The sequence below is a fragment of the Rana temporaria genome, chromosome 1, assembly GCF_905171775.1.
Source record: "Rana temporaria chromosome 1, aRanTem1.1, whole genome shotgun sequence".
NCBI lineage: Eukaryota > Metazoa > Chordata > Amphibia > Anura > Ranidae > Rana > Rana temporaria.
In genome coordinates this window covers 671,437,713-671,464,204 of record NC_053489.1, presented here as the reverse complement: position 1 = coordinate 671,464,204, position 26,492 = coordinate 671,437,713, and the positions used below count along the sequence as shown (strand labels likewise).

The 26,492-nt window shown below is 45.3% G+C and overlaps 1 protein-coding gene across 2 annotated transcripts in view; it reads left to right on the top strand.

Annotated features, from left to right (window-relative positions):
- The window catches only part of IL11RA (interleukin 11 receptor subunit alpha), a 193,672-nt gene extending 185,195 nt beyond the window's left edge, over positions 1 to 8,477 (top strand). For both annotated transcript variants that reach the window (XM_040335627.1, XM_040335626.1), the window contains exons 10-12: positions 260 to 362; positions 690 to 769; positions 8,452 to 8,477. In XM_040335627.1, the coding sequence (XP_040191561.1) occupies positions 260 to 362; positions 690 to 769; positions 8,452 to 8,468 (200 nt within the window). In that variant the 3' untranslated portion in view covers positions 8,469 to 8,477. The remainder of the gene's footprint in view (positions 1 to 259; positions 363 to 689; positions 770 to 8,451) is intronic.
- The last annotated feature ends 18,015 nt before the right edge of the window (positions 8,478 to 26,492 follow it).

Below are 26,492 nucleotides of genomic sequence, written 5' to 3'. Positions count from 1 at the left end.
ATAATGGGCACAGCAGGTGTACAGACCCATGGACTCAGCACAGGGATGGTGGGAACCCCTCATAGTGGGCACATCTGGTGTACAGACCCAATACAGAGATCTAACCAATAGAGTCGCTAAGAGACAGAAGAGACTGTCAAGGGTTCAACTCTCAAACATCTCCCAAGTGTTCCATTACCATTGTCCATCCTTGTTCCTGTATTAAGTTCATATTCTATTTCCTGGACTAACATGTGTCCTCCACATTTACTCCCTGCAGCAGACAACGGTGACCCCGCAGAGAAAGTGGCCGTACTCATCTCGCTGGGAGTCTTCGCATTCGTGGTGCTGGCTCTTTTCCTGATCGCTGGCGCCTTCATCTGGTAAGTGTCATCACTGCAGGTTATATATTATCCAGCCCATAGCTTTCCTTTATACTGTGTATGGATGGATGACTGAGCCAATGCACCCTTTCTTAGCCTTTTAACCCAATGGGAAAATGCACCTTAGAACCCCCCCTTTATGTTGGTGGTTAGAATGCCGCTTAGTAAAAAAGATCATTGGTGTCATGCTGGCTCTGCCAAGTGGTGTTGCCCAAGGAAATATAAAGGCACCATCAGATGGGAGGTCACCCAGCCACAGCTCAGCTAATGACCTCCAGAAGGACCCTGGTTAGGGGTGCACATGTGACTTTTCTTTGTCGCTTGCAGGATGAGAGTGGACCGGACAGTGAAATACGGTGGGATGAAAGCGGACTTCCTGACAGCCATTCATATGAAAGCCCTCCCAAGTAAGTATCACTGGAGGCCTGGGGTGATACATTAAAGTATTACCTATTTTTTAATAATATCTATTATTATTTATTATTATTATTATTATTATTATTATTATTATTATTATTATTAATTTACCTATAATTATTATTACATTATTATTATTATTATTATTATTATATTATTAATTTACCGGTAATTATTATTACTATATTATTATAATTTATTTATTATTATTATTATTATTATTATTATTATTATTAATAATAATAATAATAATTATTATTATTATTATTATTATTAATTTGCCTATTATTATTATTATTATTATTACCATATTATTATTATTATTATTATTATTATTATTATTATTTATTATTATTCATTTACCTGTAATTATTATTACTATATTATTTTTTATTATTATTATTATTATTATTATTATTATTTTATTATTATTATTAATTTGCCTATAGTAATTATTATTACTATATTCTTCTTCTTATTTATTATTATTATTATTATTATTTTTTTTTTTATAATAATTAATATTATTATTATTAATTTACCTATAATTGTTATTTATTTTATATTATTATTATTATTATTATTATTATTATTATTAATTTACCTATAATTATTATTATTATTATTATTATTATTATTATTATTATTATTAATTTACCTATAATTATTATTTATTATTATTATTATTATTATTATTATTATTATTATTATTATTATTATTAATTTACCTATAATTATTATTACTTTATTATTATTATTATTATTATTATTATTATTATTATTAATTTGCCTATAATTATTATTACTATATTATTATTAATTATTATTATTATTAATTTACCTATAATAATTATTATTACTATATTATTATTATTATTATTATTATTATTATTATTATTATTATTATTATTATTTAAGTATCCCATTCATGTTCCTGATCATTGGGCCAGATTCACAAAGGAGATACTCCGTCGTATCTCTGTTTCTATCTATGCGGCTGATTCATAGAATCAGTTACGCATAGATATCCCTAAGATCCGGCATGTGTAAGTGTTTTACACTGTCGGATATTAGGATGCAATACCGCGGCCGCCGCTCGGGGGAGTTTGCGTCGTAAACCAGCGTCGGGTATGCAAATTAGCAGTTACGGCGATCCACGACGGTTTTTCACGTTCGATACGTCGCCGCTAGTCTAGTTTCCCGTCGCAAAGTTAGTCGTCGTTTTGGGTGCCGTGGCCCAGATTCAGGTAGGGGCGCGCACTGGTACGGCGGCACAGCGTACCGTTTTTACGCTACGCCTCCGTAAATTACTGGAGCTACGCTTCATTCACGAAGCATTTGCTCCGTAATTTGCGGCGGCGTTTCGTAAAAGGGGCCGGCGTAAGCGCCCGAAATTTAAATGATCCCGTAGGGGGCGTGGATCATTTAAATTAGGCGCGTTCCCGCGCCGATCGTACTGCGCATGCTCCGTCGGGAAAATTTCACCAACGTGCATTGCGGTAAATGACGTCGCAAGGACGTCATTGGCTTCGACGTGAACGTAAATGGCGTCCAGCGCCATTCACGAACGAGTTACGCAAACGACGCAAATTTTGAAAATCGTGACGCGGGAACGACGTCCATACTTACCATTGGCTGCGCCTCCTAATAGCAGGAGCAGCCTTACGGCGAAAACGACGTACGCAAACGACGTAAAAAACGAGCGCCGGCCGTGCGTACGTTTGTGAATCGGCGTTAGTATGCAATTTGCATACTCTACGCTGACCACTACGGGAACGCCACCTAGCGGCCAGCGTCAGAATGCAGCCTACGATACGACGGCATAAGAGACGTATGCCAGTCGTATCTTAGGCTGCAGTCGGCGTATCGAGCTTTCTGAATACAGAAAGTAGATACGCCGGCGCTACTTAGCAATTACGCGGCGTATCTATGGATACGCAGGCGTAATTGCTTGCTGAATCTACCCCCTTAACTTTAGACAGCAAACGTATTGCTGTCTAAAGTATGGCCGTCGCTCCCGCGTCGAAATGTAAAATTTCACGTCGTTTGCGTAAGACGTCCGGGAATACGGAAGTACGCTACGCACGTCGCCGATCGAAAAAATGACATCAGTTCGCGCAAAGCGCGGCGGGAATTTCGAAACGGAGCATGCGCAGTAGGTCCGGCGCGGGAGCGCGCCTAATTTAAATGGTACCCGCCCCATTCGATTTGGACTGCCTTGCGCCGGACGTGTTTACGATACACCGCCGCAAGTTTCCAGGTAAGTGCTTTGTGGATCGGGCACTAAAACTGAAAACTTGCGGCGGTGTAACGTAAACGGCTTACGTTACACGGGCGCAATTGTACATGAATCTGGCCCTTTGTAACTAATAGCAGGGGTGAAGTCTGTGGTGAAAGGTTAGATTATCCTTTCCATTTTGTAGCATACACTAGAAAATAATTTTAGTTGCAACGGTTATATGATGGTAAATCTTCGCTCCTTTCTATGTCGGAATAACTTTGTAAAGTCTGCCTCCTGCTGGCCGAAATGTGCAATTTCTCTGACTGCAACATGTTGTCCCAAAATACTGTCTGTCATAATAACGAGGAATTTTTAGTGCGCCCCTCCTTAAGGAAATAGGGAATGTGCCAGTACCCCTTCAACCATAAAAAAAAATGTATGTGTGTAAAATATATATATATATACACTATATTACCAAAAGTATTGGGACGCCTGCCTTTATACTTACATGAACTTTAACCACTTAAGCCCCGGACCAATTTGCTGGTCAAAGACCAGGCCACTTTTTGCGATTCGCCACTGCGTCGCTTTAACTGACAATTGCGTGGTCGTGCGACGTGGCTCCCAAACAAAATTGGCGTCCTTTTTTCCTCGCAAATAGAGCTTTCTTTTGGTGGTATTTGATCACCTCTGCGGTTTCTATTTTTTGCGCTATAAACAAAAATAGAGCGACAATTTTGAAAAAAAAACAATATTTTTTACTTTTTTGCTATAATAAATATCCCCCAAAAATATATAAAAAAAATATATTTTTTCCTCAGTTTAGGCCGATACGTATTCTTCTACCTATTTTTGGTAAAAAAAAAATCGCAATAAGCGTTTATTGATTGGGGGGCACAAAAGTTATTGGGCCAGATTCACAGAAGAAGTACGCCGGAGTATCTGTTGATACTCCGGCGTATTTTCAAATTTGCCGCGTCGTATCTTTAGTTTGAATTCTCAAACCAAGATACGACGGCTTTTGGCTTCGATCCGACAGGCGTACGCCTTCGGATCGTAGGTGCAATACTTCGGCGCCCGCTGGGTGGAGTTCGCGTCGTTTTCCGCGTCGGGTATGCTAATTAGCTGTTTACGGCGATCCACGAAGGTACGCGCGGTCGTCGCATTCTCTTACGTCGTCGCTAGTCGGCTTTTCCCGGCGTATAGTTACAGCTGGTATTTCATGGCCTATCTTTAGACTACCCATGTTAAAGTATGGCCGTCGTTCCCGCGTCAAATTATTTTTTTTTTTTTTGCGTAAGTCGTCCGTGAATAGGAAAGGACGTAACTCACGTCGACGTTCAAAAAATCACGTCGGTGCGACGTCATTTCGCGCAAAGCACGGCAGGAAATTTCTAAACGGAGCATGCGCAGTACGTTCGGCGCGGGAACGCGCCTAATTTAAATGATCCACGCCCCATTTGAATTAGGCGGGCTTGCGCCGGAGGGATTTACGCTACGCCGCCGCAACTTTACAGGCAAGTGCTTTGTGAATCAAGCACTTGCCCGTAAAAAACTTGCGGCGGTGTAACGTAAATGCTATACGTTACGCTGCTGCAAATGTACAAGAATCTGGCCCATAGCGTCTACAAAATTGGGGATAGTTTTATGGCATTTTTATATATATTTTTTTACTAGTAATAGTGTCGATCTGCATTTTTATCGGGACTGCGACATTATGGCGGACACTTTGGACACTTTTGATGCTATTTTGGGACCATTGTCATTTATACAGCGATCAGTGCTATAAAAATGCTCTGATTACTGTATAAATGTCACTGGCAGGGAAGGGGTTATACACTAAGGGACGAGGAAGGGTTTAAGTGTGTCCTAGGGAGTGATTCTAACTGTGGGGGGGGATAAGCTACCTGTAACACGACATTGATGACAGGGAGCAGTAGATCAGTGTCCTGTCACTAGGCAGAACAGGGAAATGCCTTGTTCACATAGGCAACCCCCCCGTTCTGCCTTTCCTCCCCGCAATCGCGAGCCGCCGGCGAACATCGAGTTTGCGGGACCCTCAAGCACACTCCGAAGGCACGCCGCGGGCGCGCTTGCCCTTCAAATTTGCCTGCCCGTGCCATCATGCCGATGTATATTGGGCAGTCGGGAAACGGTTAAAGTGGTTGTGGGGGGGCGGAGACAGGCCATCATATATACACACAGAGGCGGCTTCGGGGCAAGCACACGAGCCCCTCCATAGCAAGCAGCTTGCTATAGTGGACATCAGAGGAGGGAGGGGCCATGAGGGGACCCGAGAAGAGGAGGACTGGAGCTGCTCTGTGCAAAACCATTGCACAGAGCTGATAAGTGTGACATGTTTGTTGTTTAAAAAAAAAATTAAACACTTTGGGCCAGATTCACAAAGAGATACGACGGTGTATTATCTACAGATACACCATCGTATCTCTGACTTACACTGGTCCTATCTATGCGCCTGATTCATAGAATCAGATACGCATAGATAGGGCTAAGATCTGACAGGTGTAACTGTGTTACACTGTCGGATCTTTTTTTGGATTTAAAAATGGCGCCGGGGGCGTTCCTGCTGATTTACACTGAATAATATGTAAATCAGCGAGATACGCGAAATTCACTAACGTACGCGGACCCGACGCTGTGTTCTTACGTCGTTTCCGTAGCGCGGTACCCGTCGTATACTTACCCCTGCTAAAAGCAGGGGTAAGTATTGTTAAGTATGGCCGTCGTTCCCGCGTCAAATTTGAAATTTCCTACGTCGTTTGCGTACGCCGATTCACGAACAGGCGCGTCGCAAGTCCCGCTCACGTCGCAACCACTGACGTCCTATTGACGTCAGTGGGAGCAATGCACGCCGGGAAATTCCCCGGACGGCGCATGCGTATTTAAATCGGCGCGGGAGCGCGCCTGATTTAAATAGTACACTCCCCCAGCCGCGGAATTAGAATTCCGCCGGGGGAGTTAGGATCCGCTGTCGCAAGTTTGGAGGTAAGTGGTTTGTGAATAGACAATGGAAAGGTTTCCCCGTATTTTGGGGCTTTTAGGCAGCAATGTCAAAACAGTAAAATACTGGTAGCTATATAAAAATAGTATTTATTAAATAGAAAAAAATCTTGGATGTCGCAGTATATATGAGTTACAGCATAAAACCAATGTAATGGTAAAATATCACATTCCATGGTACATTAGACATATTCATTACACATGATATAGTATTCCATATTGTAGTACAGTGTTGATCCCCGACGCGTTTCGACCAATTAGGGTCTCTTCAGGGGGATAATTACTTCTAAAAAGTATATCACAAAAATATAAAATTAATATAAAAATATAAATATAACATGTCAGTAATACATCACATAGATTCTAGCAGGAGATATATTTACCGCTAAACATGGAATGGACAATATTGAAGCCACTGAGTAATCCGAGGGGACCTATGGGAGCCCCCGCATTCCCGAGGGTGAGGGGTCCACCCATAGGGGTCTTCAAGGAGCCTCAAAAAATTGACACCCCGCCGGCGGAGGAGGAGCCGCCACCTGCAATGAATACCCAGAGTAGCCATGTATGGTTAATTGAATGAGTAATTACAAACAAACCTATCAAATTGATGGCTGGAATGTATATTTGTATAAGAGAGTAAGGGCATAAATATAATGTTAGATGAGGCATTCCTGAATATTCCAAAAAGGAAAAAATTTACTAAACAATAAAGAATAATAGAAGGTAATCACATGTGGGGTAGTGAATGTAGAAATGGTAACATGATGTGAAGCGTACTGAGGTGTGTAAGTGTGATGTGAATAATAATAAATGTATAAGGGTGCAGCATTAGTGCAGTGACAAACTGCCAATGAGATAAGTGGATAATGATTATAATGTAAAAATATAAATTAAATGAAAAAATTAAATAAAAAAATGTATATAAATAAATTAACATAAATGTGTAGATAAAATAAATGGGGTGAAAGTGAATGTGAGAACAAACGTGTGTGCCCAATGAAATTGGGCAAAAATAATAAATGATGTGTACAATCAAATAATAGCATTAATATCAAAAGTGTGAAAGGTTGGAAATTTGTATATATAGAGTGTAAATTATCAGATGCAAATATTACCTGATGCATTGATGTTTGTTTATGTAGCTTAGTATAGTAGGTAGTTGGGGGCCTGACGGCAGATATTGCAGAGCAGGCAAAGGTGGAATGCCAAAACGGTGTGGATGCAATAGCATCCATCCTGGTGTGGGATATGGTGTACATTCCCCAGAGGCCAGACATTAAATAGTGCCCTAAAAGTGGCAATCCGGGTGATCCAGCGCAGGCTTGTAGCTCCCCCCACCCGCCGAAAGAGGCGGCGTTACGGTCCCCAGAACGGAGACCATGTGAGGCTCCCTCGGCGTCCCGGAAAGCCGGAAGGGCCCCGACCACTGTCGTCCTCTCCGCCGCAAATCGCGTGACGTCATGACGTGTGCGCACGCCGATCTCAGTGGTTTGTGAATTAGCCACTTGCCTCTCAAACTTGCGAGGGCGGATCTTAAAACACATCTAAAGATCCGCTAACCTTTGTGAATCTGGCCCTTTAAGTCACTTTAGATCTAATATTTTAAGTGACTTAAATGCTTTAAGTCACTTTTAGGTAGATTCACCAAGAGTTAGGCCGGCTTATCTCCAGATAAGCCGGCCTAACTCTGAATCTACGCCGGCGTTTGTTTAAGCGTATTCTCAAACAGAGATACGCTTAACAAAGCTAAGATAGGCCGGCTTGCGCCGTTCTATCTTAGCTTGCAATTTTTCTGCTGGCCGCTAGATGGCGCTTTCATTGCGGCCGGCATAGATTATGTAAATGAGCTTTTACGCCGATTCCCGAATGTACGCGAGCCCGCCGCAGTCGAATTACGTCGTTTCCGTAAGGCCTTAGGCGGCCTAAAGTTATTCCACCTATGAGGTGGAATAACAATGTTAAAGTATGGCCGCCGTTCCCGCCGCGAGGTTCAATTTTTTTACGTTGTTTGCGTAAGTCGTCCGCGAATCGGGAGTTACGTCGTTTACGTCCACGTCGAAATCAATAGGCCCGTACGGCGTACTTAGCCGCAATGCGCACTGGGAAATGTAGTCGCCCGGCGCATGCGCAGTAGCAAAAAACGTCAAAAAACGTGAGGTCAAGCCTCATTACCATACAACACGCCCCCCTCCAAGTCATTTGAATTAGGCGCCCTTACGCCCGCTCGTTTGAGGCTACGCCGCCGTAGATTAGCAGGTAAGTAGATTGAAAATCACTACTAGCCTAGTTAATTTACGGCGGTGTAGCCTAAACTGGCTAGGCTACGCCGCCCTAAAGTTATTCCACTCTACCTGATTCTACCTATGTAAGTCTAATGCTAATGAAACCTCCATTCGTATTTTCTTGAACCCTCTCTTTTTCTTTCCTCAGAAACACAGATTTTGTAGTTACACAAAGAAAAAAAATGAAGTCCGGCTCTGGCAAAGAAACCGTTTTCCCCCGGGGGAGGAGGAGAAATGCATCTGTGGAATATCCTGACTCTCTACCACGGACAATCAATAGAGAGAGAGATGAGATCAACTTGGCCGTTTTTTGGAGGCGCTGCCGTTCCATTAGCTGTCCACCGGGGGGCAGACAAGCACCTTCCACCGGATCCGCAGGTTGCTTTTTCTCTCCCGGAGGGCATAACCGAAAAGTCGCGCTCACCCTTACGGCAGCTCACTAGGATAACGTAAAAAAAATAAACAATCAACACGCTAAAACGACGTCAGAAAACCATAACGCAAAAGACCTGGTAGGCTAAACACAAGTCGTGACTGATGGCGAACCTCAGGAGCCAGGCGCAAGATGTGACTAACTTTTTTGGAACGTTCTATTGCCAATTGGAAGCTCGTGTTTCTGGGACACTTAAGGACGCGTCTCGAGTGCTGACTGGCTTCTGAATACATTTTATTTTCCATCCTTGAACTAACCGGACTGTCCGGTGCCGTGCCGTGCCGGCTGTCGAATGTAGTTCAACTAACCGATCAATGCTGCTACCACATAGACTCTTCTTCATGGCGTTCTGCAGTCATGCAGCTGTTGTGCTTATATTACAAAGACGATATACGTGGCTGGAAGGTGCCGGAACTTACCGGTCTTATGGAGCCCATCGGTCTAATGTAGGCTTCCTTGACTTGGATCCCGTATCTGTAGAGTTGGGCACAGTGTGTTCTATACCAACCGGTTTATAGAGCTAATTTTGATGTGAAGTCTAGACCAGAGCTGGCTTCACCGGGGAGTTGGGGGCAGTGCCTCTCATGCTTCATGGAACTATGTTGTATTTCCAATCCATTGTAATAGCAAAGCCACCCTCAGTACCGGGACAAGGTCCCAAGGTGAAAAGCCAACGTCCACCCGTTCCCCCCCCATGAGCTGTGAACTGCATAAGTTGAGGTTTTGGTAAAACGACCAGCTGGTTGAGGAGGGGTATATGATGCCCTTTTTGGACCGTGCTGAAGCATTCAAGATTGCCACCTTTACTGCCTACCTATCAAGCCAAGCCCTGGCCAACTTGACCACCCCAGATCAAAATCTGGTTCTGGTTTGTTCATAAAGTGCATTAGGTAACCTGTGCATGGGGCCAAGTTCTTTCAATAATCTTGGATGACTTAGATGCCAACAAGGTCCCAAGGTGAAAAGCCAACGTCCACCCGTTCCCCCCCCCCATGAGCTCAACCTGTGGCCCTCCAGCTGTGCGAAACTACAAGTCCTACCATGCCAATGCCTTTTGGAGTCATGCTTGTGCCTATCAGACTTGCAATGTCTCATGGGACTTGTAGTTCTGCAACAGCTGGAGGGGCCACAGGTTGAGCACCCATGGCATAAGTTGAGGTTTTGGGTATAACGACCAGCTAATTTATGAGGGGTATATGATGCCCTTTTTGGACCTTGCTGAAGCATCCAAGATTGCCACCTTTACTGCCTACCTATCAAGCCCAGCCCTGGCCAACTTGACCACCCCAGATCAAAATCTGGTTCTGGTTTGTTCATAAAGTCCATCCGGAACCTGTGCATGGGGCCAAGGTCTTTCAATAATCTGGATGACTTGGATGCCATATCTGTAGAGTTGGGCACAGTCCATTATATACCAAACGGTTTATAGAGCTAATTTTGATGTAAAGTCTAGACCAGAGTTGGGTTCACCGGGGAGTTGGGGGCAGTGCCTCTCATGCTTCATGGAATTATGTAGTATTTCCAGTCCATTGTAATAACAAAGCCACCCTCAGTACCGGGACAAGGTCCCAAGGTGAAAAGCCAAAGTCCACCCGTTCCCCCATGAGCTGTGAACTGCATAAGTTGAGGTTTTGGTATAACGACCAGCTGGTTGAAGAGGGGTATATGATGCCCTTTTTGGACCTTGCTGAAGCATCCAAGATTGCCACCTTTACTGCCTACCTATCAGGCCAAGCCCTGGCCAACTTGACCACCCCAGATCAAAATCTGGTTCTGGTTTGTTCATAAAGTGCATTAGGTAACCTGTGCATGGGGCCAAGTTCTTTCAATAATCTTGACGTTCAAGGGCCAGATCCACATAGAAATAGATCGGCGCAGCGTATCAGAGATACGCTACGCCGCCGTACCCTACCTGGCGTAATTTTCGAATCCTTAAAGATTTTGCGCCGTAAGTTACGGCGGCGTAGTGTATCTCTGGCGGCGGAATTCAAATTGGCGATTAGGGGGGCGTGTTTCATTTAAATGAAGCGCGTCCCCGCGCCGAATGAACTGCGCATGCTCCGTTTCTAAATTTCCCGCCGTGCATTGCGCTAAATGACGTCGCAACGACGTCATTTTTTTTAACTTAGACGTGAATTACGTCCATCCCGATTCACAGACGACTTACGCAAAAAAAAAAAAATCAAATTTCGACGCGGGAACGGCGGCCATACTTAACATGGCAAGTCTAACTATACGCGACGAAATAGCAGCTTTAACTATACACCGGAAAAAGCCGACTAGAGACGACGTAAGAGAATGCGACGGCCGCGCGCATGTTCGTGGATCGCCGGAAATAGCTAATTTGCATACCCGACGCGGAAAACGACGTGAACGCCACCCAGCGGACGCCGAAGTATTGCATCTTAGATCCGAAAGGCGTACGAGGACGTATACCTGTCGAATCTAACCCAGATGCCGTCGTATCTTGGTTTGAGGATTCAAACCAAAGATACGACGCGGGTAATTTGCAAGTACGCCGGCGTATCAGTAGATACGCCGGCGTACTCTGTTTGTGGATCTGCCCCCAAGTGTCTACCTTGGAGGGATGGTGTAAATCAGGGTTCTCCAAAATTCCTAAGCAAAGCGCCAATTTACTGTCCTTTAGGCTTTAGGGGGCCAGAGGGAGTAGAATATACCCTGGCATCAGTGTCCCATCATTGGTTTAATAGGTGGAATAGTGCCCCATTGTTGATTTCAATGAGAAGAGTATTGCCCCATTGATGGTGTGAGTAGAGGGAATGGTGCCTCATCATCAATGGCGTCACTAAGGGGGGGCCAGAGGGGGCCCTGACTCCCCCAAAATTATGCTGTGCCCCACCATGTGCCCCCCCCCAATTAAAACACATTTGTGTTCCTATATGTAGCGGGTGCCCCGCATCTTTCTCGGGTCGCCGCCGAGTGGACACAGGCTCTCCTGAGAGTATCCTGTCAGCTCCTGCGGGGGATTTCTCCCCCTCATCATTGGTATCTGTTGGTGTAATGGTGCCCTAAGTGCCAGATAAAGACAAACAAGGGCCACGTCTGGCACTCCATGCCACAGTTTGGAGACCACTGGTGTAAATGAACAGATAGGGCAGTGTAAGCAGCCCATCATCACAACGGCCCATGGCGAATTTAGGGAAGCATGCTTCAGAACCTTCACAGAGTACCAGCTGATATTATTTTGAGCAACCAAAAGTCATGGTCCTCAATAAAAAGTGTACATAGTATGAGATATTTCTGGACACACAACCCCTCTTAGGTCCTATAGGTCCAGGGGTTCGAAGCCAGAACTAATTATGGCATTAAACGGGGATGTCTATGTTCAGCAGTGGCGTAGCGTGGGTTGTCAGCGCCTGGGGCGAGACAAGTAATTTGCCCCCCCCCCCCCCCCCTGACCCATGGACTTACCTATTTTCAGCTATCTCCAGTCTGGTCACATGATCCACCATATGAGACAGCGGTGGCTGTAGGGAAGAGGAGAGCGTGCTTGATAATGACTGGTAAAGCCTGGCGTGGTGACGTCATGCCTATGTTCCTATGTCCCACCTGTTGTTGGCGCTCCCTCCTCTTCACACTCGTGACAGAGCCCCTCTAAATTTTGCGCCCAGGGCGGTGGCTCCCCTCGCACCCCCCCACGCTACGCCACTGATGTTCAGTAAGGATGTTGAGGCTCCCTGGAAATTCTGGTTTTGGCATAATGATAAGCTGGAGCACAAGGGGTATTTTGGAGAAGTTTAGAGATCCTTGTGATGTCACATTTCAGGGACAGCAATTCACTGCCATGTCCAACCTATGAGAAGACAAGGTGACCCTCATTGGCTGCTCTCCTCTGAGTTGTGTCACAGTAACAATTTCTCTCTCTTAGTTCTATTGACTTGTTAAACCATTGGAAGAAAGGAGGGAAGATTGATTTTTTATTTTTTTTTAAGTAAGAGGGTCGTTCAGGTTCAGGTTGCTTCAAGAAGAACTTGGAAACTGTACTTCTCTGTGTAGCACCATGGGCTTTGTCTTCTGTAAACTCGGGAGGTAACAGACTCCCGTTATTCTGTTGTTTCCGAGAGCTTGGAGGACTGAAATCCAACTGCAAAAAAAACAAAACAAAGAGTTTGCCTTAAGCCTCATACACACGATCGGACTTCCAACTGACTTTTCCGTGGATTTTGCTCCGAATGGCCGTGAACTTGGTATGCAGACACACGGCAGGACTTTTTCAGCCAACAAACAAGAACGTAGTGACGTAATAGATGTACTAAGTGGTTTTTCAGCTCTTTACCGCCACCCTGTGGGCAACTTCTGCTATTTATTTCCTGATCTTTAGCATTGGTTCTGAGCATGCGTGTTTGTACTTTGGACTTAAGTCCGAAGGACTTGTCTACACACGATCGGATTGGCCGACGTAGGACATTTGTTGCCGGAAAGTTTGTCTTTTCTCACAGCGAACTTTTGTCCGATAAAAAGTGGAAAAGTTTGTCCGATGGAGCGTACACACGGTCGGATTGTCCGATCAAACAGGTCCGTCGGAGGTTTGTTGTGAAAAAGTCCTATTGTATGTATGTATGTATGGGCCTTTAGACTCCCATTATTCTGTTGTTCCCGAGAGCTGGGAGGACTGAAATCCACGTCACAATGTATACGATTTCCTATCATCTGTGCCCAGTCTTGCCACACAGATCAGACCAAAGTCCTTGCTTGAGTGACGGGTTATTTACATGTCTCGTGCACTAGCTTGCAGACATGCACAGCTTCTGTAAAGTACACAATTCACATCCCCCTCCCCTCTCCTCCTCTCCTGTCCAGCTCTCCCAGGATTGGCTGTCTCTCCTGTGTTTTGATTAAATGTTTTCAAAATATGGGGTGATCCACAGTTCAGTGTAAACAGCCATCAAAATATACATAGACAAGAAGCTGTGCATGTCTGCAAGCTAGTGCATGAGATATGTAAATAACCTGTCACTCAAGCAAGGACTTTGGTCTTTATCTGGAAGTCTGTTTTATTTCACTGAACAATAAAAAGAGGATCGCTCAGAGCTGGATTAACTCTGTGTGGCAAGACTGGGCACAGATGATAGGAAATCGTATTCTCTACATTGTGACATCAAAAAAAAATAATACAATTTTTTGGGTTTACATCCACTTTAAGCCTCATACACACGATCCAACTTTATGGCCATCATTTTCTGACTGACGCGTTGTGTCGGATAATCCGACCGTGTGTATGCTCCATCAGACAATTGTTGGCTGAATTAACGGCAACGAAAGTTGGCTGTCCATGCTCACCAACTGTTGGGCAATAAATCTGTTACGTCGGTTTTTCCGATCGTGTGTACGCAAGTTGGTCCAACTAAAATCCGATGTACAAACACGCATGCTCAGAACCAATGTTAACCACTTGCTGACCGCCGCACCACTATTTACATTGACAGAATTTCACAGCTTGCGCAAATGGTCGTATATATAGAGGTCCCCTTTATTTTGCAGGCCGCGTGGTCGCGTGCGCACCCTGTCGCCAGCTCCATGACCGTGCCCACGGGACCCGTGGACTCGATGTCCGCCGGTGTCCCGCGATCAGGTCACAGAGCTGAAGAACGGGGAGATGTCAGTGTAAACACAACATCTCCCCGTTCTTCCTAGTGACATGTCACCGATCGTCTGTTCCCTGTCATAGGGAACGATGATCAGTGACGTGTCACGGCAAACCACGCCCCCCTAACAGTTAAAAGCACTCCCTAGGTCACACTTAACCCCCTTCAGCGCCCCCTACAGGTTAACCCCTTCACTGCCAGTGTCAGTTTTTACAGTAACCAGTGCATTTTTATAGCGCTGATCGCTGTATAAATGACAATGGTCCCAAAATTGTGTCAAAAGTGTCCGATGTGTCCTAAACAGAGGAAAAAATAATGGGCTAGATTCAGTAAGGAGATACGACGAAGTATCTCCAAATACGCCGTCGTATCTCTGATTTGCGGCGTCGTATCTATGCGCCTGATTCTTAGAATCAGTTACGCATAGATTTGACTAAGATGCGACCGGCGTAAGTCTCTTACGCCATCGTATCTTAGTTGCAATTTTACGCTGGCCGCTAGGTGGCGCTTCCGTCGATTTACGCAAGGAATATGCTAATAAGATAGATACGCCAAATCACAAACGTACGTACGCACGGCACATTTTTTTACGTCGTTTGCGTAAGGCTTTTTCCGGTGTAACGTTACTCCTGCTTCTATGAGGCGTACGCAATGTTAAGTATGGACGTCGTTCCCACGTCAAATTTTTAATTTTTTATGTCGTTTGCGTAATTCGTTCGCGAATAGGGCTTTGCGTAAATTACGTCCACGTCGAAAGCATTGACGATTTGCGGCGGAATTTCGAGCATGCGCACTGGGATTCTTTCACGAACGGCGCATGTGCACCGTTCGTTAAAGACGTCATTTACGTGGGGTCATGTTTTATTTACATAAAACACGCCCACCTCTTCTCAATTTGAATTTGGCGCGCTTACGCCGGCTGATTCACGCTACGCCGCCGCAACTTACGGAGCAAGTGCTTTGTGAATACTGCATTTGCCCGTCTAAGTTGCGGAGGCGTAGCGTAAATAGGATACGCTACGCCCGCACAAAATTACATCCCCCTTCCTGAATCTAGCCCAATGTTTTTTTTTATATCTTTTTGGGGGATATTTATTATAGCAAAAAGTTAAAAATATAGAATATTTTTCGAAATTGTCGCTCTATTTTTGTTTATAGCGCAAAAAATAAAAACCGCAGAGGTGATCAAATACCACCAAAAGAAAGCTCTATTTGTGGGGAAAAAAGGACGCCAATTTTGTTTGGGAGCCACGTCGCACGGCCGCGCAATTGTCAGTTAAAGCGACGCAGCGCCGAATCGCAAAAAATGGCCTGGTCTTTGGCCAGCCAAATGGTCCGGGGCTGAAGTGGTTAAACATCAGCCAACAATGGCAGGAGTTGCCCAAAGGGTGGTGGCAAAGAGCTGAAAAACCACGTGGTTTGGTGAATGTTGGCTGAAAATGTTGTGCCGTGCGTATGCAGAACAAGTTCACAGCCAACGCCATTTGGACTAAAATCCACGGAAAAGTTAGTTGGAAGTCTGATCCTGTGTATGAGGCTTAAGAAATACTTCCAGGTCAGGCTGCAATACCAGATTTGACCAGTAGATGTTGCTATCGGTGACATTTCATCCTTGCCGTTCTCTCTCCCGCAGTTGGATTCCCTCTGTTCTTCCTGGAAATCCACTTTAATCACGGATCACCCCCTTATCTCTACACAAGGGGGGGGGGGGACACTTATAAAACTGATGCAGGATAAAATTAAATAAAAATAAGAATTAGTACTTCTTGCTAAATTTAGAATCAGCAGTTTTATAAATGTCCCCGATTTTCACTGTTTGCACTTTTCTCGCCTTTGACAGGCCTTCAGTATGGAGACAAACTGTACTAGTCAGCTGGTTAAGCTATAGGCTATATAAGGGAACTCAGTTATCAAGCTGTATATCAATTACCTGGGCATTAATCTAGGTTTGTGTTCTATGCAGAGCAACGCCTTTAACCAATGTGAAAGCAGCAATTTAAGGTGGCCCCGCACCCAGTAGATTTAGTCTTGCTTCCTTTGTTTACTCTCTATGATCAGCCCACACGCCTGTAGACTTGTGTTGGTTTGGAAAGTTGGCTCCATCCATGGTTCACCAAAACATTTACCGTTGGGTGCCACCATCTTGCATCATCTAGCTTAGCGTGTTTAGGCTACGCCGCCGTAAGTTAGCGAGGCAAGTACTTGATTCTCAAAGTACTTGCCTGCTAAGTTACGGCGGCGTAGCCTAAAGCGGGCGGGCGTAAGGGCGTCTAATTCAAATTTGTCTGAGGGGGCGTGTTTTATGATAATGAGGCTTGACCCGATGTGATTGCCGTTTTTTTGTGCCGCGCGCCTACATTTCCCAGTGTGCATTGCGGCTAAGTCTGCCGCACGGGCCTATTGATTTCGACGTGGACGTAAACGACGTAAATCCCTATTCGCGGACGACTTACGCAAACGACGTAACAATTTCGAATTTCGAAGCGGGAACGGCGGCCATACTTTAACATTACTATTCCAACTATTTGATGGAATAACTTTAGGCCTGCTAATGCGTTACGTAAACGGCGTAAATGTACTGCGGCGGCCGGGCGTACGTTCATGAATAGGCGTATCTACTGATTTACATATTCTACGCCGACCGCAATGGAAGCGCCACCTAGCAGCCAGCCTAAATATTGCAACTTAAGATAGGACGGCGCAAGCCGTCGTATCTTAGATATGTTTAAATGTATCTCTGTTTGAGAATACACTTAAACATAGGTCGGCGCAGATTCTGAGTTAGGTCGGCATATCTACTGATACGCCGACCTAACTCTACTTGAATCTAGCTAAAAGAGCGAGTCTACGCGATCCGACACTCTCGGAAGTGTCAATCTCTGCAGCAGTAAAATGGCGGCTGAAACTGGGCAAAGAGGAACTTTTTGAAGAACATAAAATGGAGGCTCTGTGCAGAGGCATAACTAGAACCTTCAGGGCCCCTGTGAAAGAAACCATGAAGGGTCCACCCCTGGCCCCATCCTGGGGACCTTTTTATCAGTCCCAGGGCCCTTGCTACCGGTCCTGGGGCCTTTACCACTGGTCCCGGGTCCCTTCTCACTGGTCCAAGGCCCTTTCCATTGGTCCTAGGCCCTTCCCACTGATCTCGGGATTCCTTACTCCAATTGCAGGGCCCTTTATTATGGTCCTGCAGCATTACCCTTTCACATGTTCTGCTGCGGGCCCCCTTTCTGACCATCTTAAGGGGCCAGAGCCCAGTAACACGTGCTACCTTTGTGACTCTGGTAGTTCCCTGGTGATTTCCAAAAATGAATTCAATGAGCCAGTGGTGTAACTACCAGGGTCCTAGATTAGGCACAGCTGGGACCCATCTCGTTGGAATGTAGACTTGAACACAGCTGGGACCCCTCTTGTTGGCATGTAGACTTGGACACAGGTCACTTCTATCTACCTGCCAAGCCATACTATGAATAGGTGGTTTTACTTTTCCAGCAGTTGCACAGTAGGGCCCAAATAGTGTGACATTTGTGACTCTGGTAGTTTCCTTGGTAAATCCCAAAAATGAACTCAATGAGCCAGTGGTGTAACTACCAGGGTTGCAAGGGTCACACTTTCCACCACTGGCTCAGTGAATTCATTTTTGGTACTTCTCACTGCTGTAGTGAGCTTAAATCGTCAGGACAGGGTCTCTTTATCAAGAACTGTGCAGAAGGGAGGGATCAGAAGTCACACTTTGAGATAAATCGGCTGGTCGGTTTTTGGAAGTGTTTTGTGGTTGCCCATCCCTATACCCCAATGGCCCATATTTACATCTTATTAAAGGTGTCTCAGAAAATACAAAAGGGGGCAAGGTGTATGACTGCCAATGGGGTGGACATGCCATTTTTTTTTGCTGCACAAGGGACTTCTGGGATTTAGGGGCCCATGTATATTAGATCTGGGTCAAATGGGTGCTTGGACCCCTCGTTGGCATGTAGATTGGGCACAGCTGGAACCCCTCCCGTTGGCATGTAGACTTGGACACAGCTGGGACCCCTCTCGTTGGCATGTAGACTTGGACACAGCTGGGACCCCTCTCGTTGGCATGTAGATTGGGCACAGCTGGGACCCCTCCTGTTGGCATGTAGATTGGACACAGGTCACCTCTATCTACCTGCCAAGCCATACTCACTCCATGAATAGGTGGTTTTACTTTGCCAGCAGTTGCACGATAGCGCCCAAATAGTGTAACTTTTGTGACCCTGGTAGTCGAACCAGCCAATCAATTTTTGTTGTTTGTTTTTTTTTGGTGTGATCAGCGAAATGTATATAATTGTATCGGTCTGTGTCAGTGTTTTATAAATTGTGTTGCTTTTTTTGTACATTGTCATTTTATACATCCAGGGGAGGAGGGAGGAGGATCGTGGCCAAAACTGCCTTATAAATCCGTGTGCTGTGCTTTTTGCGCTTAGTAGTGCTGCACAGTGGCTGCGTCTTACTGCTCCGCCTTCTAAATGCCTTCCTAAAAATTCAAAAGATTAGAAATAGATTCAAAAGGATATTGGACATAAAAAGGGAAACGGTCAACGAGATCGCCAAATGAAAAAAACAAAACAAAAAACCTGAGGAGTCCAAAGTCTTTATTGTTCAACTGCTTACAACGAGCGGGGCGACGCGTTTCGGAAGGTCTGATAAGCGTGATAAAGAAGAATTACTAGTAGCAATACTAAAGAGTAGAAAATGCCTTGGCATAAGTGGGAGCAATTGTCAGCGGGAGAAAATGTGTCCCATCATTGGTGTCATTGTGCAGAATAGTAACCTGTCATTGGTGTCAGTGGGAGATATTGTGCCCCATTGTTGGTGTCAGTAGGAGGAATAAAGCTCCATTGTGGTGTCATTTGGAGGAATAGTCCCTATCGATGGTGTCATTGGCAGAAAATGTGTCCCACCATTGGTGTCAGTGGGAGGAATAGGGCCCCGTCACTGGTGTCATTGGGATGAATAGTGCCCTGTGATTGGTGTTAGCGGAAGGAATTTTGCCCCATCGTTGGTGTAATTTGGATTCCCCCCCCCCCCTTTTTGAGGTCAGTGGGAGGAATTATACCCCATCGTTGGTGTCAGTGGGAGGAATAGTGGCCGATTGTTGGTATCTTTGGGAAGAATATTCCCCCGTCATTGGTGTCAGTGGGAGAAATAGTGCCCCGTAATTGGTTTCATTGAGATGAATAGTGCTCCATCATTGGGGTTAATGGAAGGAATTTTCCCCCATCATTGGTGTCATTGGGAACAATTTTGTAAGGTCAGTGGGAGAAATTATGCCCCATAAATTGGTGTGATTGGGAGGAATAGTGCCCCATTCGTCTAGCAAAAAATGCTGGTACATTTTTTTCCATACGAATGAAGAAAAATCTAATTGTTCTTCTATTTGCCTCGAATGTTGTTCATTCATGGTTTGGGGAAGTACTGCAATACGATCAGTAGATGGAGCCGCTTACCAATGATCCTTAGCTCCATCTAGTGGCCATACTTGGTATTTCACCAAACTATTCACTGCATTACATAGGTCATTTTAACAAGGATGGAGTCCAAATCATACATTGCATGAGAAATGATCCTTATAAGCGAAGTCCACCCTACGAAGGTCGGGCGTACACACAGCGACTACCTACAAACAATGCTTCTTACTCCACACCTGTCCATCACAGACCCCTCACCCCCTTCCCCCGCCGCCCGGTCTGTGACGAAGTCTGTATATATAAGCAATAACTCTAGATATGGACAGCATCTGTCCACACAGCTAGTATAATCTGTATATCTCAGTTGGATGTATGTTAGTCACTTCCCATGTGTGTGATTTGTGAAGACGGTTGTAAGAATTTCATGTATCGGAATGATATTTAGATTTATAAAGCTCATACTCTGCCCAGTATTATAGGAATTGTATTATTATTCAGTGACAGAACACTATCACCGTGCAGAAATACATCCTAACCGTTGTCCTTGCTGATATGTTTTTTTTTTATAGGATTTCCGCCTTCGGATGGCTTGTGTTCAGGGGTGGGCAGAAGGGGAAGCTGCCTCGGGCTCAGAAGGGGAAGCTGCCCTGGGCGCAGAGAAGCAAGGGGGCAGAAAATTGAGGTGGTACACCCATTCTACGGTGGGTATTAACAGTAGAGGACAGGGGCACAATTCTGGATCCTGTTTTGGTCCCGGCACTGGGCGACCCTGTCCCGGTACTGCTTGTCCTGGTAGAAGATTTGCTCCATCCATGATAGAAAATTAACCCTTTAAATGCATAGAGAGCGCCAGTGGGGTAACAGTAGTCCTAGCAGCATGTTGGGAGCCAGTGGGGTAACAGGAACCTTAGCAGCCTATTGGGAGCCAGTGGGGTAATAGTAGTCGTAACAGCCTATTGGGAGCCAGTGGGGTAACAGTAGTCATAACAGCCCATTGGGAGCCAGTTGGGTAACAGGAGCCATAGCAGCCTATTGGGAGCCAGTGGGGTAACAGTAGTCATAGCAGCCTATTGGGAGCCAGTGGGGTAACAGGAACCTTAGCAGCCTATTGGGAGCCAGTGGGGTAATAGTAGTCGTAACAGCCTATTGGGAGCCAGTTGGGTAACAGGAGCCTTAGAAGCCTATTGGGAGCCAGTGGGGTAACAGTAGTCATAACAGCCCATTGGGAGCCAGTGGGGTAACAGGAGCCATAGCAGCCTATTGGGAGCCAGTGAGGTAACAGAAACCTTAAAAGCCTATTGGAAGCAAGTGGGGTAACAGGAGCCATAGCACCCCATGCTGCTGCTATGGAGCCAATGTCAGAAAGGGGGCCCCAATAGGGGAGAAGTTAAGGAAAGCTAAACTGTGAAATTCCATTATTGAAGAGCCGAAGTCAGATCTCAGGATCATAGCTAGTCACTACAGGTCTAGGATGAGGGGTGGGCAGAAGTGAAAGGCGCCCAAGGTGCAGTGTTGTCACGTGGAGGGGGGCACCATATAGCATGCTATATTCCTCATGGATGGTAGCCAGTGGGCTTTCTGCCCCAGCCAATCACAGCCAACAGGAAAAACACACTGTGCATGCGCATTCACCTCCCAGAAAGAGAGCCATTGGACACATAAGTGGTGCAGGCTCCATGCCAACCTTGGGTAGACAGGGCAAGGAGAACTGGCACAAGTAGTGGGGGGAGGGGGACAAAGTATTCAATTTTTACCATGATGCTCTTCCAAAACCTTTCATGACTCCAAGGGAGAATAGCCCCTCATATTATTGGTGTCAGTGGAATAATGGGCCCCAGGAGAGCATAGTGTCAGTGTCAGTGGGGTAGTCCCCTGCCGGGAAAAAAAAAGGCCTTCAAATCATAGGTGTTAAATAATGGCCCCCAGTGAAGAGCAGATTCTTAAATCATTGGTGTCATACTGGGCACTGGGGTATAATGGTTCCCCAAAAGAATGGTGTCAGTGGAAAAGTGGGCCCCAAGGGAAAGTTGGTCCCTCAAATAACTTGTGTAATGAACTCAGGTAAAATAAAATAAAAATCTTTAAACCATTGACGTTGGTGAGATAGTGACCCCCAGAAGAGTATAGAACTTCAAACCATTGAAGTCATAGTAGGTTCTGGTGGATAATGGTCCTCAAATCACTGGGGTTATAGTGGTTCATAGAGGATAATGGACCCCCAAATCGTTGGTGTAAATGGAATAGTTGTCCCCAGCGGAGAACGGCCCCTCAAATATTTGGTGTAATGACCCCCAGGTAGACAAAAAAAAGTCCTTCAAACCGTTGGTGAGATGGTGACCCCCAGAAGACCATAGAACCTCAAACCATTTAAGTCTAAGGTCTAAGGCATCTTTCTTACTCCCCCCTCCCTATGTTCTTTTTACTCCCCCCTCCCCATGTTTTTTTTACTCCCCCCCCCCTATTTTTTTTACTCCCCCTGTGTTCTTTTTACTCCTCCCGGGCCCTTCCTCCCTGTGTTCTTTTTACTCCACCCCCCCCAAGCCCTCCTCCCTATGTTCTTTTTACTCCCCCCAGGCCCCCCACCCTACTGGGTCCGTACCTCGCGGCAGGAAATTCCCGGCCGGAATGAAAGGAAGTGAGCACTCAGTGTGCACTTCCTGTCAGTCCAGCTTGGAACAGGAAACTGAATCTCCTGTACCGCGCGGTACCCCGCTGGAGTCCGGGCTGACAGGAGGAAGGAAGAGGAGCTGCTCGGCCACGCTACACAGAGAAGGGGAAGTGACGACTCGAGGCAGGCAGGCAGCAGTGCTGCAGGCTCTCTATAGAGCTCTTAGGCGGCTGTAGGAAGCGTGACAAGGGCGGCAAGCAAGGGCCATGCTTGGGGCCCCAGGCCAGCTCGGGGCCCCAAGCAATTGCTTGATTTGCCTGCCTTATAGCGACGGGCCTGCCCGTTATGAGGGAGGCCGCGGCCCGGCAGTTGAGAACGGCTGTTTTAGGACAACAGATATACACAAGTAGACTGTAGGGAAATGTATAGATAAAAGCACAGAAACGATAAAAGAACAGAAATAGATTTAGTAAAAGCTGCAGGAAGGAAAAAAGAAGCAAGTCATCAGAAGGTGGACAATTCCTTTAAACTTCCACTTGGAAATGAAATACAAGATTTTAATCAGCACAACCAACTACAACTCCCAGAACGCCACAGCAGTTAGCTAGTCCTGCTGGGATGTGTAGTTCGCCCCGGCTGTGAATTCATTTACAATTTCAGTTGTACAGTTTGAAGATTTTTAATTTGTTTCCTAATTTAACAACCTTTTGCAGAAATCTGATACCTCATCGAAAAGTTCATTTGTTGATAGTGTTTTTTTTTTCTTTTATAAATAAATATATTCTTTGTATGAGTCTATATGATCCATGGTGTATAATGTATATAGGATCAAATGTATTCGTCGCTGCTTGTTTGCTGGTTCCGTTAGCTCGAAAAGTTCAATATTAAATTGTAAAATAAACATAAAGGAGAAAATAATGTTTGTTGGTTATTCTTTATTATGTATCAAATGGATGCTGGAGGGCCGGGACAAGGGGAAGGCAAAATGGGCGGCTGCCCTGGGGGCGCCATGTTTTGCTTTGGTGTCTAAGAAAGGTTCTTGGAAGGATGCACATCATCAGAAACCTTTGCAGCATCACTCTTCCTAAACAATATACACAGCATTTTCCCAGCACAAGCAAAACAGAACACACAACAGGAAACAGGTCTGCTTCAGATGAGCTTAACGCAAATCCCGGACGAGCCCCCATTTGTTTTGCTTTGGTGTCTAGTAAAGGTTCTTGCGGTAGAAGTCAAGGACGTTTAGACCTCTGTGGTGTTATAATGCTTTTACTAAACAGGAAAAACTGCACATACAACTGTAGAATACACAATACAACATGCACAAGCCAATTTCTAGCAAAATAAGCATGTACAATATGTATGCAATACGTATACTTAACTTCTTAATAAACAGTCATCAAGATGGAATCTTCTTCATGGTTCTTTGCTCAGAGTCCAACTCAAAACGTTATCAATGTGCTCCAGCTTTAAGCAGTGAAACATTGTCAGGAAAAGTTCCATCCGCTGGTGAAATTTATTATCTGGCTCGCAGTACTGCGTCTCACCAGCAGGTGTCTCCTGACAGTTCCAAACTGTCAGGAGAACTTCTCCCTGCTGGTGTTATATCACCCTTGGGACGCAGTACTGGTCTCCACCAACGGATGGACCCTGGCAGTATGGAGCATACGGCCCTTCCTGCGCTCAGGTGTGACCTGAACTTAATTAACACACCTCTATATATACCCGGCGAAGTGCAAGCATACCTCGCCCTGGTATCTTTCAATCATCCGGACCCTGAGCCTGTTATCCTGACCCTGAGCCTGCAATCCTGACCCTGCTCCTGATCCCTATCCCAAGCCCATCCTGGACCTATCCTTCCTGTTACCTGTTTTCCTTGGATCCTGTTTACCTTGGATTCCTGCCCCGCAGCCTGTCCATCCATCCTCTCCCTGCTCTGTTGTGTTCCCATCCTCACCCATCTGCTGACTTCCCCTGGTGTATGATCTCGGCCTGGCTTTGTTTATGATTACGGTATCTCCCCTTGATTTTTACATACTATTTGCTGTTAATTGCGCGCTGGTGGTTTTCACATGTTTGTCACCTTGTAAATAAACACCTTTTTATTTCACTTACCTACATGTTTGGTCTCCTCTGTGTAGTCACACAGTCTGGTCCACTAGATTCCCTGACAAACATTAAGGCCAGGTTCACACCTATGCAAATTGAGTGCGGCTAAAACTGCATCCAATACGCAGAAAATTTCTAAATACATTGTTTTCAATGAGGCTGGTTCACATATGTGCGATGCATTCGCACTGCGCATTGCAGTAAAACCGTGTGCGTCTTTTAGGCATTGCGGTGCGAATTCAAGCCCATTATCTTCTATGGGTACGCAGCTGATTCGCAGATGTGTTCAGTTCTCTTCAGGAATTTCTCTCATTCAGCTCAATACACTTCTCCCCCACTCTCCTCTCACCCGTAACTTCCCCCAGGTCTCCAAATTCGCATCTAAAACGTTGCTAATCTGCTGAACACTTCTCTTATCTCTCTGCAGAGATAAGAGAGCTGAAATTCGCACCGCACTAGTGTGATTCCGGCCTTAATAAGCAAGTACAATATGTATGAAATACATATCTGTATGAAGGAGTCATCAAGAGCTAATGTTCTTCATGGTTCTTTGCTCAGAGTCCAACTCAAAATCTCTCCAAAGTCCTCCAACTTCAAGCAGACATGTTGCTCCTTTGTGTTCCACAACAACTCTGTCTATTATCTCACCACATCCCCCTAACTTCCTGTGCATCGTATCCTGTACTTCCTCTGCTGGGCTCATAAACCAGTCCAACTGGTTAATTTGCCTACCAATAGGGGGAGTCTTAGCTTCTTAACTACTTGCCGACCAGCCGCCGCAGTTATACGGCGGCAGGTCGGCTCCCCTGCACGAGAGCACGTAGCTCTACGTCACCTCGCGAAGCGGCCACTAGGGGCGCGTGCAATTTTCACAGTAAACAATGCATTTTTTGCTGTGAAAATGACAAGGGTCCCAAAAATGTGTCAAAATTGTCCGATGTGTCCGCCATAATGTCGCAGTCACGAAGAAAATCGCTGATCGCCGCCATTAGTAGTAAAAAAAAAAAAAAATGCCATAAAACTATCCCCTATTTTGTAAACGCTATAAATTTTGCGCAAACCAATCGTTAAACGCTTATTGCGATTTTTTTTTTTACCTAAAATATGTAGAAGAATACGTATCGGCCTAAACTGAGAATTTTTTTTTTATATATATATTTTTGGGGGATATTTATTATAGCAAACATTAAAAATAATTGTTTTTTTTTTCAAAATTGTCGCTCTATTTTTGTTTATAGCGCAAAAAATAAAAAACCGCAGAGGTGATCAAATACCACCAAAAGAAAGCTCTATTTGTGGGAAAAAAAGAAGGCCAATTTTGTTTGGGAGCCACGTCGCATGACCACGCAATTGTCAGTTAAAGCGACGCAGTGCCGAATCGCAAAAACTGGGCAGGTCCTTTACCTGCATAATGGTCCGGGTCTTAAGTGGTTAATGTTTCATCATAAGATCTCATTAAAACCTCCAATGCATTTCAAGGCTCAAAACACTCCTCCTTCTTCGTGGTTTGGCTATCACATAAAGGACTCAACGAGACAGAATTACCAGAATGCGTTAAATATACAGTGATGTATGAAATATCTCCAAAACTGGCTATACAATCTAATAATCTGAAGTTGGAAAGTGTTCCTCGTAGTCATCAATTGGGATTACATTTTTCTCACAAGGAGTAAGTGGATGGAGGCATGCCCTATAATCTGGCAAGCAGGGCTGTTCTAATGAGAGGGCACACCTGGGCACTGCCCAGGGGCCCCAGCTGCATGGGGGGCCCCTGCCCTTTCCCCAAAGCAGCTGGTCCTTGAGCCCGGGCTGCCCCTTTACATCCCAGATATCTCCCCAGCAATCTGACCCCTCTACACCCTAGATATCCCCTTACCTCCTACCTACTTGTTTACCTGCACTGTCTCCATTGTAGGGGCCCCAGAGCATTACTTTGCCCAGGGGCCCATGATGCCATTAAGACGGCCCTGCTGGCAAGGGGTCAAAAAAAAAAAATGG